The following is a 13664-nucleotide window of genomic DNA, read 5'->3' as shown; positions in this document are numbered from 1 at the left end:
GGGTATTAAAAATGGAAAGGAGGAGGGATCATGTGAAGGCCAGGCAGGAATCCATGAAAAAAGACAGCCTAGTTTTGCTCCGTTCCAAGTGTGTCATTGAGTTTGAGTTTCTGTTTTTACTGTGTCTGACCTAAATGAACCCTTATTGTCCATTAGTTATTTGCTTTAAAGACATCTCCATTTACCCCTGAAATGTGTATATGTCACAAGAAAACAACTATGGAAGAGCCATAAAGTCAGTAAACTTATGTATGTTGGCATCTGGTTAGTGTAATAATAATATAATAATATAGGACATTTGTGGGTGTGACAAACATTTGTGATACAACACAGCTAAAGTGTTTGATACAATCATATTAATTGCATAAACATCTGACTTTTGTAATTGGCAGTGACGACATGATTTTCGTGATTGTTTTTTTTTTTGTGTGTGTGTGAATGGATTTTGTCTTAAATAAAGATTGATGTGCCATGTTTTACGTTGAAACACTCTCCCTCCCAGCCGTCAGGTGACGCAGTGTTTTATTTCTAACTTATCTCAAACCGGATGTGCCGACTGTCAACAAAGTGCTAACACGTGTAGAGGAAGAAGAAGCATGTGTAGTATCAATCATATGTTCATACTTGTACGGGGAAATATAAAGAACTAAAAATAAGATAAAGGCTTCGCGGATTAAGGAATATTCTGTAAAATGAAGTTTGCTTATAGGGTAAGTACGCATAGCGCTCCGCTTGGCAACATGCGAGTGTATCAAACCAAACTTCATTCATAAATTAGTAAATTTAAGGTGCTAATGTATTTTCTGAATTGTGCAAACCGTGCATTACATTTTAAACTCCATATTTTCAACGTTTTAGCTTTCACAATCGGTGCTGCTCACTTTTATTACACCAACAGCATTTGGTTGTGTGTTTTCTGAAGTTCCCTTTCTTTTTATTTTTTTAAGTTTACACCTAAATGTCAGACTTTTATTGGTGAATTCCCATATTTTTCAACCGAGTTAGTCTTGACGTCCTCTCGTTGAACCAGCACACAATGGACTTGTATGTCATTAACAATAAAAACCATTGTCTGTTTTTTGTAGTTTTCCAATTTGCTCGGAGCAGTTTATCGTCAGGGAAATTTGAATTTCTCCAAAGATGGCAACGCTGTGATCAGTCCAGTGGGAAACAGAGTCTCTGTCTTCGACCTGAAAAAGTAAGTTATGTGGGAATAAATAACATGTACTGGGAATGCTGTCATATATGGGGTTTTTCTGAACCATCCTGCCCCACAACATCTGGATGTTGTGCACAATTCATTACCTGCGTAGAGGAAATTAATGCATTCATTTCCCCAAGAGTCCACAGTCATAGAAAAACAGCTCATAAAACTGATTATACCCACTAATTTTGTTGAAATACAAATATTTAAATGTGCAGGTGTGTAAGACAAAATCTAATTTTAACTGTTCTTATCATCCATAACTCTGTCTTTAATGCACTATATCTTAAAAAAATGACTTGGTTAAGACTGAAATATTTTCTTGTCTTTCCTGCAGCAACACATCTGAGACATTACCCGTCTCCACTACAAAGAATATAACATGTGTGGGTCTCTCTCCTGATGGGAACTTGGCGATTGTTGTGGATGAAGGTAAGACATTTCCCTGATCTGCAAGCGTCTGATATCATAACAACAGAAATCCAAACGTGTGTTTTCATGTGTTTGTCAAACAGATGGTGCAGCGCTGCTGGTCAGTCTCATCACCCGTGCTGTCCTTCATCATTTTCACTTCCACAAGCCTGTGAGCAGCATCCGCTTCTCACCTGACGGCAGGTAATGATGTCTGATGGAGCAAAGTATCATCTTGTTGTTGAGGGTTTTCTGTGACTCTCTTACGTGACATAGGAACAGAAATAATGCTGATTAGTTTCTGCTGTGTTTTTCCCTCTCAGGAAGTTTGTCGTTACGAAGGAGAACGTAGCGCTGCTGTACCATGCTCCTGGGAAGCAGCGGGAGTTTAACGCCTTCGTTTTAGACAAGAGCTACTACGGCCCTTACGATGAAACCACCTGCATCGACTGGACAGACGACTCCAAGTGAGTTTTCAAACTATGAGAGCGCACCTGAAGCCTGTAATTGTGCAAAAATAGATCCTGATTGTGGTGTTTTTTTCAGGTGTTTTGTGGTGGGCAGCAAAGACATGTCAACGTGGGTGTTTGGTGCAGAGCGCTGGGCCAACCTCATCTACTACTCTCTGGGTGGACACAAGGATGTCATCGTGGGCTGTTTCTTTGAGAACGACAGCCTCGATGTAAGTTTATCTCTGCCTCCTGCTGCTACGCGATTCAGGCTGAAACTAAAAAGTGTTGTTTTTGGTAACAATTAAAATGAAAAATGCCTTTTTATTCATTCCTTGTGACTGTGTTTATCCAGCTGTACACAGTGAGCCAGGACGGGACTTTGTGTGTGTGGGAGAGCGACACCGAGCTGGACGGCCTCGTCCTGAAGAACAGCCGGGACAAAGCCGAGCCCCTGACACAGAGGGAGGAAGAGGAGGGAGAGGATAAGGAGGATAGGGTGGAGGGAGAGGAGGGAGAGGTGATAAGAGGGAAAGTGGAAACTCCCAAAGAGAAGGAGAAGACCAAGAACGTTCGATACAAGCAGAGGAGCAAGTGAGATGCCTTTTATTTCCTGCTTTTTAGCTGATTTCGTCTTTAAATTTTTACTCATAAAAAGCTGAAAATCTTTAATGTTAATTATTTGATGGTTTGAGTGGCAGTTTTCATCACTGTGTGGGTTTATTTGCCTCTTGTCTGCTCTAAAACTGTAATAACAGTGGTTTCTTTTCAAATTAAAGCTCAAGGAGATGATAAATACCTGATGATTATTCAAAATGTGCCCATGTTGAAGTTGGTAATAAAGATATGAGCTGCTCTTTAAGACTCCTTAAAACCTGTCCTGCAGACACTTCTTCAACAAGGAGGGGAATTTCAACAACCTGACTGCTGCCGCCTACCACAAGCCAACTCACATCCTGGTCACAGGATTCGCCTCAGGGATATTCCACCTGCATGAACTCCCGGAGTTTAACCTCATTCACTCCCTGAGGTGAGAGGAAATTTCAGGTTTGACTTATTGTGCAGTGCTTTCATTTAAATTATATAAATGGAATATATGAATATTTCTCCCTACAGTATTTCAGACCAGAGGATCGCCTCAGTGGCCATAAATACCTCCGGAGACTGGATCGGCTTCGGCTGCTCACGTAAGAGTTTCCTGCTTTTTATGCGTGTAGTTCACTCGTCTTTGACTGACAGCAGAATATAAAAGGTAAAAGCGTTGACTGTTTCAGGTATGGGTCAGCTGCTGGTGTGGGAGTGGCAGAGCGAGTCGTACGTCTTCAAGCAGCAGGGTCACTTCAACAACATGGCCTCGCTGGCCTACTCACCGGACGGACAGTACGTCGTGACTGGAGGGGACGACGGCAAAGTGAGTCCTCCGCTGCAGCCTTTTAATCTCTCAGGTGTCAGGAAAGCAGCGGCAAGTAAACAAATAGTTTCAGGGGCTTAAAAAACATACATGTTTGGTTCCATTGTAGCACATGCAGTGTAAATAATGGTTTCAAGTGGTTGTTCAGCTGCACCTGGAAATGAGAGAAAGAAAAACATTGTGTGCCGTTCTGACTACAGATTAGACCACATGTAGTCGGAGTGGTGGGGGCTTTTGAATGCACCCCGGTTGGTCAAGACAGGCGAAAATCCCCTCTGGAATGTAGCCGCTGCACCACTTATTGAAATGAAAGAGTGTCAGACATCCAACTGAAGCCTTTACCCAGTTTAAAACTAACCGTCTGAAGCTTTTTTCTCCAGCCAGACAACAATAGACCTAGTCTGATGTGGTCTGGATGGAAAAACTCACTCTATAGTCCACAGTCATTTTGAAAAGTTGGGATCCTGCCTCTGACGTCAAACTGTGGTTTTATCTCTGTAGGTCAAAGTGTGGAACACCAACAGCGGCCTCTGCTTCGTCACCTTCACCGAGCACACCAGCAGCGTCACTAACGTCACCTTCACCTCCAGCGGCTTCGTCATCGTCAGCGCCTCTTTGGACGGGACGGTCCGAGCGTTCGACCTGCACAGGTGAGCGTACAGTGATGCTGGTTCACTGCCAGAATGTGAAAAGAGATGCACAGTGATGGAGAGTCGGGAATAGTTTGTGGATGTATGGTTCGATTTCTGCACTTGTAGGTACCGAAACTTCAGGACTTTCACGTCTCCTCGGCCGGCGCAGTTCTCCTGCCTCGCCGTAGATATCAGTGGAGAGCTGGTGAGCGCAGGAGCTCAGGACTCCTTTGAGATCTTCCTCTGGTCCATGCAGACTGGCAGACTTCTTGAGGTAGGCACATAATTACACATTTTTAATTATATCATCATAATTATACATCCTTTATTACACTTTGAGACGTTTTCCAGCTAATTTACAGGATAAAAGTTGCCAGAATTATTCAAATTTACACTCCACACTGTACCTGTTCTTTGACCAGGTCCTTGGGGGTCACGAGGGTCCAGTCAGCTGCCTGTGTTTCAGTCCAGTTCAGTCCATCCTGGCCAGCGCCTCATGGGACCGCACCATCCGGCTGTGGGACATGTTGGACAGCTGGCAGGTGAAGGAAACCATTCCCCTCTCAGCTGATGGTGAGTACTGATCTTTGACTTCACTGCCACTAGGGGGCACCTGTTGGAAAGACTTCAATTCTACATGGAGTTGCTTTGAAAACTTGTGGTTTTGTTTAAAAAAAAATTACTTGTTCCTTATAAACGGTCAAATCAGTCTAATAATAGTTTTAGAAAAAGCCATCAGAAAATCTAAAATCCTGCCCCACCCACTGTGTCTGTGTTTTGTTCCTCAGGCCTTGCGGTGACGTACCGCCCTGACGGTCAGGAGTTAGCCGTGGCCACTCTGAACGGGGAGATATCTTTCTGGAACCCCCAGACGGCCACACAAACCAGCTCCGTGGCCGGACGCCATGACCTGGAGACGGGCCGCAAAGAGACCGATAAAATCACAGCCAAGCAGTCCGCCAAGGGCAAGTAGGTGCACAGGATCACACCCTGAGACTGCAGTTTGTTTCACCTGATTCAGATCTGTTTGCTGTTTAATTTGATGAGTTTTGACTCGAGTTGTTTTTCATTAAGGTCGTTCACGTCGCTGTGTTACTCTGCGGACGGGGAGTCTGTTCTGGCAGGGGGCCACTCCAAGTTTGTCTGCATCTACAACGTGAAGGAGCAGATGCTCATGAAGAAGTTTGAGATCTCCTGCAACCTGTCGTTTGACGCTATGGAGGTACGACCTCACACTAGGTGAAAACAGAGACTTGGATCTGTTAAAGGTGCAGAACAAAGTAAAATACAGTTTCATGCAGGGTTTCAGTGACCTGTGTGATTTACCATCATCTCATTGGTCCTTGAGATTCACGAAACAAGACCTTAAAAGTCACTGAAGAGTCCTGAATAGGTTGTCATACTGTTGTCCTACTTCACCTTTAGGAGTTCCTGGACAGGAGGAAGATGACGGAGTTTGGCAGCCTGGCTTTGGTGGATGAGGGAGCCGGGGACGGAGACGGTGTCAACATCAGCCTCCCTGGAGTCCGGAAAGGTAAGACTGTCACTGCAGTAACACAGTTATAATAAAGCATAAGAATAATTTGACCTGGTGCTGAGGGAAGATCGACAGCCACATCAGTTTTCAAAAAAATGGAAACTAAAGTTGCCTGTGTTGTTGCTTGATGTGTTCGTGTCAGCTTCCCTTATTCCCTGATATTATTGCTCAACTTTCACTGCAGTTTTTTTTTTCTCTCTCTGTGTCTGAACAGGTGACATGAGTTCTCGTCACTTCAAGCCAGAGATCAGAGTCAGTTCGCTGCGCTTCTCCCCGACTGGTAGGTGACAGATTTACTAAACTCTTAAAATACATGTGAAGAAATCTATTTGAATAAAGTTTGTTATTCAAAACTGCGTCCCACTCACATTACATTCTTGAAATTAAATGTATTGTTGTTTTAAGATATACCTACGTGTGCTGTTGTAGTAAATAAATGTGTTCCATCTCATCTCAGGTCGCAGCTGGGCGGCCACCACCACCGAGGGCCTGCTGTTCTACTCCCTTGACGGGTCTCTGGTCTTCGACCCCTACGACCTTGACCTGGACGTGACGCCGGCCAGCATACGCAAGCAGTTGCGCCTTCAAGAGTGGACGTCCGCCATTGTGCTGGCGTTCAGACTCAATGAAAAAGCCCTGAAGCTGGAAGTGCTGGAAACAGTGCCGCATGATCAGAGTGGGTGAATTGTTACTTCCTGGCTGTGAGTTTGTTGCCTTTGAATTTGAAAACACCCGAGTGATCTGGATTGTATGCGTTTGTCTTCTAGTCCCGGTGGTTTGTGGCTCTCTTCCTGATATTTACGTGGAGAAGCTGCTGAGCTTCGTGGCTGCATGTTTGGAGAAGACAGGTCACTTGCAGTTCTACATGACGTGGGCTCAGAGTCTGCTCATGCTCCACGGACAGAAACTGAAGAACAGGTCTGCTCCCAGACACGCACAACTGATTTGATGAGCTTGTTTCAAATTATAATTAACTGTTCATTACTGCTGGTAAAACGAACATTTCAATGCATCTATTTATACAGTTATTGTAATCTGAAGTGACTAGACTGAATTTCCTTTGGCGTACAGGTCAGCAACCATTCTGCCCACACTGCAGGCTCTGCAGAAGAGCATCCAGAGACACTTCGACAATCTGTCCAAACTGTAAGTCTCTTCATTTTAGCAGCATCACTGTCTTAATGTAATCAAATTAACACAACAAAACAGGTGAACATATTCTCAAAGAATCACTGGAATAATATCAATAAGGTAATTGTGTGTGTGTTTTCTCTGCACAGCTGTGACTTCAACATGTATAACATTCGGTATACGGCGGCCCTGTCAAAGCAGAGGGGTGTAAAGAGAGCAGCTGAAGAGGAAGAGGAGCAAGAGGAGGAGGAGGATGAAGAGCTATCTGAAGAGATGAGTGAGGCATCTTTGGAGGATGCAGAGATGATACTGTAGCCCTGAAACCACCTCGCTGAACAATATGGAAGATCTCACTGCAAAGTTTGGACTGTAAAAGAAGACAGATTTCTGTGTACTTTAACATTATGATTGTAAACTGTTTTTTAATTAAATTTGTATGTAAATGTGCACAATTTTTTGTTTTCTTTGGCTCACATTCGGCTTGGTTAAATTCCCTCATATAACCTCACGTAACTATCAGCAGCTCTGATAGGAAGCCTAATCAACCAGACAATGAATGCAACCAAATGAATGCACCTGTGTGGGATGCAAAAAATCTTGTAAGATGTGCAGCGAAAAAGAGAAGACGATGTGGGCTTTATGCTTTCCTCTTGACAGATGTTGCAAAGTAATTTCTGTAATATTTTACAATTTTGTCATCTTTGAAAATGGAACTTAGCTCAATAATCATGGCATTGTCTGGTGTCGATGAAGGTTTACTAAATTGTGCACCACTGAAAGATTATAATGTTTAGTTTTTCAATCAATAGTCATTTATTATTTTTAAAATATTAAATAAAACATACCACGGCACAAAGGTAAATGGTTACACGCTACTGTATATTGAAAATGGTTGATATTTTCATTTGTACGGGGACTCCGACCCGAGTTTGACTGGGAACTCCATTTCCCGGCAGCACTTGCGACACCGGAGCGGAAGAGGCGGAGTCTGAACCAAAATGAGGGAAAATAAGAACATGTCCGAGTCCCCGTCTCAAGCGGGAAAAGAAATACCGGCGAAAAAACAAAAACTAAGCAGTGACGAGAACAGCAACCCCGATATATCAGGAGACGAGAACGTAAGCGGTTGAACCTTGTGCTTTCTTCCACGACAAGTGACCCACGTAGCGCTGCTGGCGAGTTAGCTTCGTGCTAAAATAGCCGGCGAGCTAAAGTTGTTGGCTAGCTGCTTTGTCCATCAAACAACCGGAGCTGCGGCGGTATTAACTCCACAACAGTTTATTCCCCTCGTAATTATACCACGCAGACATCCGCTTACGTTTATTTTTATTTATTTATTTATACGTAGTGTGCACGTGCGGTGCCGTTTTATTTGGGCTCAAGGCTGCAGACGTTCACGTGCAAACTTCAGCTCACGTGAAGTTGTAATAAAGAGTAAATAAAGAGGCTTCAGTGTTTGTTCCCGTAGACTTGAACGTATTGATGTGAATGCTGCAGCAAAGTGTTTTGGGTTCATTGTGGTTAAAATCAATAAGAGGGTTTCTGAAAGGTACATGATCACCTGTGTCTGTCACAGAAATGTAATTACACGTCACTGTGTAAAATACTTCCCTGCCACTTCATTAAATGTGTTTATAAAAAGTATTATAACAGATACTGGTAACAGTTTATTGCTGTTTTTGCCTCAGTGAAACATCTTTAAGATAATCTTGCAGAGAATAACAACTGCACCTTTTTTTTTTTTTTTTTGCTTTTGCAGGATGATGCGGTCAGCGTGGAGAGTGGGACCAATGCAGAGCGGCCAGACACACCTACCAACACCGCCAACGCCCCAGGAAGAAAGAGCTGGGGCAAGGGCAAGTGGAAGTCCAAGAAGTGCAGATATTCTTTTAAATGTGTCAACAGCCTGAGGGTAAGCACATCCACCAGCCTCAACAGTGTTTTTGAGCCCATGTTTCCGAATTTATTTTTTAAGTTCAGCTGTAGAAATAAATGTGATGGAAAAATGTGAATCGTAATTAACGTCATCCATATTTGTCTTAGGAGGATCACGGGCAGCCGTTGTTTGGAGTCCAGTTTAACTGGCACAGCAAGGAGGGAGACCCGCTGGTGTTCGCTACAGTCGGGAGTAACAGGGTAAAGTATTATGATTGTCAAAGCTGGCTTACTCCTTTATATTTCTTGTTTGTTAGTGGGTTATCACATTATTAATCTTGTGCAGTTTTTCCAGACTTCAGACCTTTCATTCATTCATTTTTAAGTGCATTATCATTTTATCCCTTCATTCATTCATCCATTTTCTGCCGCTTGTACAGGTATTAAAACTCTGCAGAAACCCTGATTGTGCTACACATGGTGTATGTGTGCTACGTTTAACCTTTTGTTTTGCTTGAATAACCTCTTGTTTGTCATTTATTGTTTCTCATCTAACCAGTTCTGTCTCTCCTTCACCAGGTAACTCTGTATGAATGTCACTCTCAGGGAGAAATAAGACTTCTGCAGTCCTACGTTGATGCAGATGTATCCTTTTACCTCCTCGAAGTGCCTTTTAAAATGTTTTCTTCAGTCTTTTTTCCACAAGTCCAGTCGTTTTAAATATCTCAGTACTTGACAGATGACAGAAGACCAACCCAGACATACTTTTAAGTGTTTGCATTATCTTGTTTTCTGTAAATTATTTCAATGAAATAGTAGTCAAGTATTATTTTCTTCATCCCACCACAATCTTCAGTTTAGGGGAGAATCACTGCTATAAAACTGTTATAGCATTCCTTTACCATCCCTTTAACAAGGCCCTAAATGTCCTAGTTGGTCCTGCACGAGAGCAGCTTGCTGCAGAAAAATGAGAAACTTAGTGTAAAGGTCAGCGAGAAACTTTTGATTTCCTTCACCAAGCGTGTCCACAGGCTGATGAGAACTTCTATACGTGTGCTTGGACCTACGACACCAACACAAGTCATCCCCTGTTGGCTGTAGCCGGGTCCCGCGGCATCATCCGGGTCATCAACCACATCACAATGCAGTGTATCAAGGTAGTTGATCCGTCTGCGCTCAGCATGTAATCAGTATCCCTTTTTTTTTTTTTTTTTAGGACAGCTGGACTTTAAAGAAATGACATTCACAGATAAAACTAAAAGTATTCTGCTGATGTTTGGTGCTCGAGAGTTCATTGACTGTTTTTATTGTCAGAATGAAAAAAAAGTTTTTTTGTGTGTGCATGTTCAGCATTATGTAGGTCATGGGAACGCCATCAATGAGCTCAAGTTTCACCCGCGAGATCCAAATCTCCTCCTGTCTGTCAGCAAAGGTAAAAAAACAACAACAGTATTGATAATCATAAAACCGTCAAATGTTTTGCATGCAGTTCATTTGTGACACAGAAGTTCAGAAAGAGGAACTTTATGTCACTCAGTCCCCTGAAAGGTTAATACAGCAGCAGGGAAGCTATATTTTCTCGGATGACTTTATTAACCTTAACTTGACATGCAAGATAATCTCTCAGCCGTGATTTTTTTATGACACAAGAGAAGAAGCAGGTTACAGGAGGTCACTTCAAAGCACAACACTCCAGGATGGTTCAGGGTTTTTATTGCCATGTGATTGTCAGGTGGTTCCTTAATCTGAGATAAAACACACAGCAGTGTTTGCTCCTTTGATAAGGCTCATGTGAACGGCAGTAAAATTTCATTTTTTTATTTAATATTTATTTTTCAAATTAACTGAACTTGAAACTTTTTAGATTTACACATTCACACCACATAAGAGATACATTTCAGTGACACATGTGAAAGCAGCAGTCATTCAGCTTGAAATTGCACATTAAACCATGTGTTGCATCAAATTTAATCTGATTTTCTTTCTGTGATGGAGACTAATTTTATTAGAAACATTAAACACAGTTTCACATGTTATTAAAGGATCAGTGGATTAACATACAGAAACGGAAATAATCTATTTCATTATTTAGCAATAATATGAGCTTCTCTTCATACTTGACATATTTGAAATGATTTAATTAAAATGTGTTTTCTCAGATCACGCCCTGCGACTGTGGAACATACAAACAGACACTTTAGTGGCAATATTTGGAGGTGTGGAAGGTCATCGAGATGAAGTCCTGAGTGCTGTGAGTATTAATACATTACATACAACAGCTGTTGAACCTCTGAAAAACCACGCTGAAATAGTGTTATTCTTTGTATCTATATTATGCAAAGAAAACGCAGTCCCATCAGATGTTTCCTCTTTTAATCCAGGATTTTGATCTACTGGGGGAAAAGATCATGTCATGTGGGATGGACCACTCGCTCAAACTGTGGAGGATCAACTCGGAGAGGATGCAAAAAGCCATTCGAGGGTCTTATGAGTACAACCCGTCAAAGACAAACAGGTAAAACACTCAAAAACGTACCTCCTGCTCTTTTTTTCCTTTGTGTCAGAGTGTGCTCGTGATATTATTTTCTCTTTTCTTCAGGCCTTTTGTCTCACAGAAAATTCACTTCCCCGACTTCTCTACACGAGACATCCACAGAAACTACGTGGACTGTGTGCGGTGGCTCGGGGATCTTATTCTTTCCAAGGCAAGTGACATTTTAAGTTCATCCATTTTTAGTTTTACACGATAAAATGTACACAAAAAAAGTGTCAGGAAAAACTCGTTGTTTTGTGGTTGCAGTCTTGTGAAAACGCCATCGTCTGCTGGAAACCGGGAAAGATGGAGGACGACCTCGATCACATAAAGCCGAACGAGTCAAATGTGACGATCCTCGGGCGCTTTGATTACAGCCAGTGCGACATTTGGTACATGCGCTTCTCAATGGACTTCTGGCAGAAGGTCAGATATCCTAATTTAATGGCATTTTCTGACTGATAAGGCAATGTTTCTGACCGGCACTGATATTCAATCTCCTGTGTTGCTGATCAACAGATGCTGGCTCTTGGAAACCAGGTGGGGAAGCTTTATGTGTGGGACCTCGAAGTGGAAGACCCGCACAAAGCCAAGTAAGTTAACAGCACTCAGAGGGACTCGTCACAACACATAAATCACAGCTTTAATCCACACTGACAGGCAGCATGTTCCTCCTGTCACTAAGGATGAGTAGAAGTATGCATGACATTTTTCATACCGCACAGATGTGATGGACAACATGTGTTTTCATTAGCAGTAGAGTTACTCTGTAGGTGATGTCAGAGCTTGAAGAGTCTTGAACTCTTTAGTTTTGAATATTTTTTCTTCTAGTTATAAACAGTAATAGTTGTAGAGTGTGAGGATGTGCTAATTAGCGGTGGTTTGTGAGGTTTGTGTTTGTGGTCTTTGGATTTCTGCCACCACCCTCTGCAAACATTCAAAACCAGTTTGGTAGCAGTGCAGGATGAAAAGAAAAGCAGCCATCAGACAACAAAGCAAGGGTTTACCTCAAACACCTCGGAGGTGCAAATGTTGCTTTGATAAAGCTGCAAACTTTTCCCTTTCTTCTTTCCCACATTTCAATGTATTCTGCTTTTTATCAAGATTTTACAAACATGCACTCAGGTCTGTAGCTTTCGCAGAGATCTTTATTTGACTGGTGCCATCGTGACTACAGTCAAAGAAAAAGTTCAGAACACTTCTCAGTTTTATAGACAAAAGTGATCCAAGTTAATCAACAGGTTAATTAGTCCAAATATTTAATTTCCTGTGAAGTATTTCTTTCATTTGACTCATTTCTCGTGCTGGACAATCATTGCCTCATTGTGCAACGCCTACATATAAAAACACTCCCAACTCTCGGCTCCTCTTCAGGTGCACCACGCTGACGCTCCCCAAATGCACATCGGCCATTCGGCAAACCAGCTTCAGCCGCGACAGCAGCATTTTGATTGCGGTGTGCGACGACGCCTCGATCTGGCGCTGGGATCGGCAGCGCTGAGCGGTCCGGATCGAGACAGACGGGGATCACGTTGCTTTCCCTTTTGTCTCCATCGTGCTGACCGGTTGCACAGATTGACACTGCAAAAACATTGTCTCGTGCGCTCTGAAAATAGTTTTACCTTCTTGAAGGAAAGGGAGAAAGTTTCCCTTTTATTTTTTTTTAAATCTGAAGGAAAGAAAACCATATTTCCAACATTTCATATGTAACAAAACTTTACAAAGTTTTGAGCCACAAAAAAAAAAAATCATGATCCAAATCATGGATGGATAGTTTAACTGGATCTCCTCTGCGTGCCTTCGAGTTTCCTATGCAGTCTCATTTATTGAAAATAAAACCAGAGACAAAGAGGAACCATAAGTATCTTGAGTCAGTTGGGTTACTTGTTTAAAGAAAATTAAGATGCATTGCCAAAAAAACCACATTGTTTGCAGTGTGCCACGTTTTATATTGGTGAGTACACAAAAAAGTTATGTTTCCTACATTGATGCATCCTCTTTTTTTAATAGCCCCTCTAATGATTTAAAATGGACCAATTGACATTGAAGGCTTTTATTTAGTTCAGGCAATAAACATTTTTTGTAAATATGTGCTCAAGAGTCAGTTTGTGCAATAAAATATTACATTTATTGGATGTTTATCAGTATTTTATTTTTTAGCTCTCCAAAACAGAACAGCAAACTGGCTTTTATTTAGAAAAAAAATTGACTTAAATACCCCCATTATTAAAGGGAAGGGATGGGTTTCTTTATTTGTCTTTGTTTATCTGCATTTATTTGGACTTGAATAAAACTTATTTTTCTAAATACATGTCTGTTTTCTCGAACCGATTTTGCATGAACTATGAAATTTAAAAAAACGGCAGTAAAATCTTCGGGGAAGTTTTGTTTTGCACGTTGCATTTGCGTCTTTTTCTGCACTTTTCTGCCGGAGCATGCAGAAGTCATGTGATGCAAGTCTTTGCCCACCCTGCCTCCGTG

At 42.0% G+C, this 13664-nt stretch overlaps 2 protein-coding genes across 2 annotated transcripts; both read left to right on the top strand.

Annotated features, from left to right (window-relative positions):
- Positions 1-559: 559 nt before the first annotated feature.
- pwp2h (PWP2 small subunit processome component) lies at positions 560-7619 on the top strand. Its single transcript, XM_069698331.1, has 21 exons — positions 560-710; positions 1086-1198; positions 1542-1636; positions 1720-1819; positions 1939-2082; positions 2162-2297; positions 2420-2658; positions 2951-3094; positions 3181-3251; positions 3339-3475; positions 3977-4125; positions 4234-4381; positions 4530-4680; positions 4896-5076; positions 5182-5329; positions 5533-5641; positions 5859-5924; positions 6102-6320; positions 6412-6562; positions 6716-6790; positions 6925-7619. The coding sequence occupies exons 1-21, from the start codon at positions 693-695 to the stop codon at positions 7088-7090; spliced, it is 2760 nt and encodes a 919-aa protein (XP_069554432.1). The 5' UTR covers positions 560-692; the 3' UTR covers positions 7091-7619.
- A 144-nt stretch (positions 7620-7763) lies between these two features.
- Positions 7764-13490, top strand: eed (embryonic ectoderm development). Its single transcript, XM_069698330.1, has 12 exons — positions 7764-7893; positions 8535-8687; positions 8819-8911; positions 9230-9295; positions 9682-9807; positions 10001-10082; positions 10810-10901; positions 11032-11165; positions 11250-11355; positions 11451-11609; positions 11703-11776; positions 12558-13490. The coding sequence occupies exons 1-12, from the start codon at positions 7774-7776 to the stop codon at positions 12682-12684; spliced, it is 1332 nt and encodes a 443-aa protein (XP_069554431.1). The 5' UTR covers positions 7764-7773; the 3' UTR covers positions 12685-13490.
- Positions 13491-13664: the final 174 nt, after the last annotated feature.

Source organism: Brachyistius frenatus, unplaced genomic scaffold (assembly GCF_029030835.1).
Source record: "Brachyistius frenatus isolate BFR_SWC_R1_liver_20210118 unplaced genomic scaffold, ASM2903083v1 Contig_26, whole genome shotgun sequence".
In the NCBI taxonomy this organism is placed as follows: Eukaryota; Metazoa; Chordata; class Actinopteri; family Embiotocidae; genus Brachyistius; species Brachyistius frenatus.
Note: the sequence above shows the minus strand (reverse complement) of the source record. Positions and strands in the feature narration are given on the sequence as shown.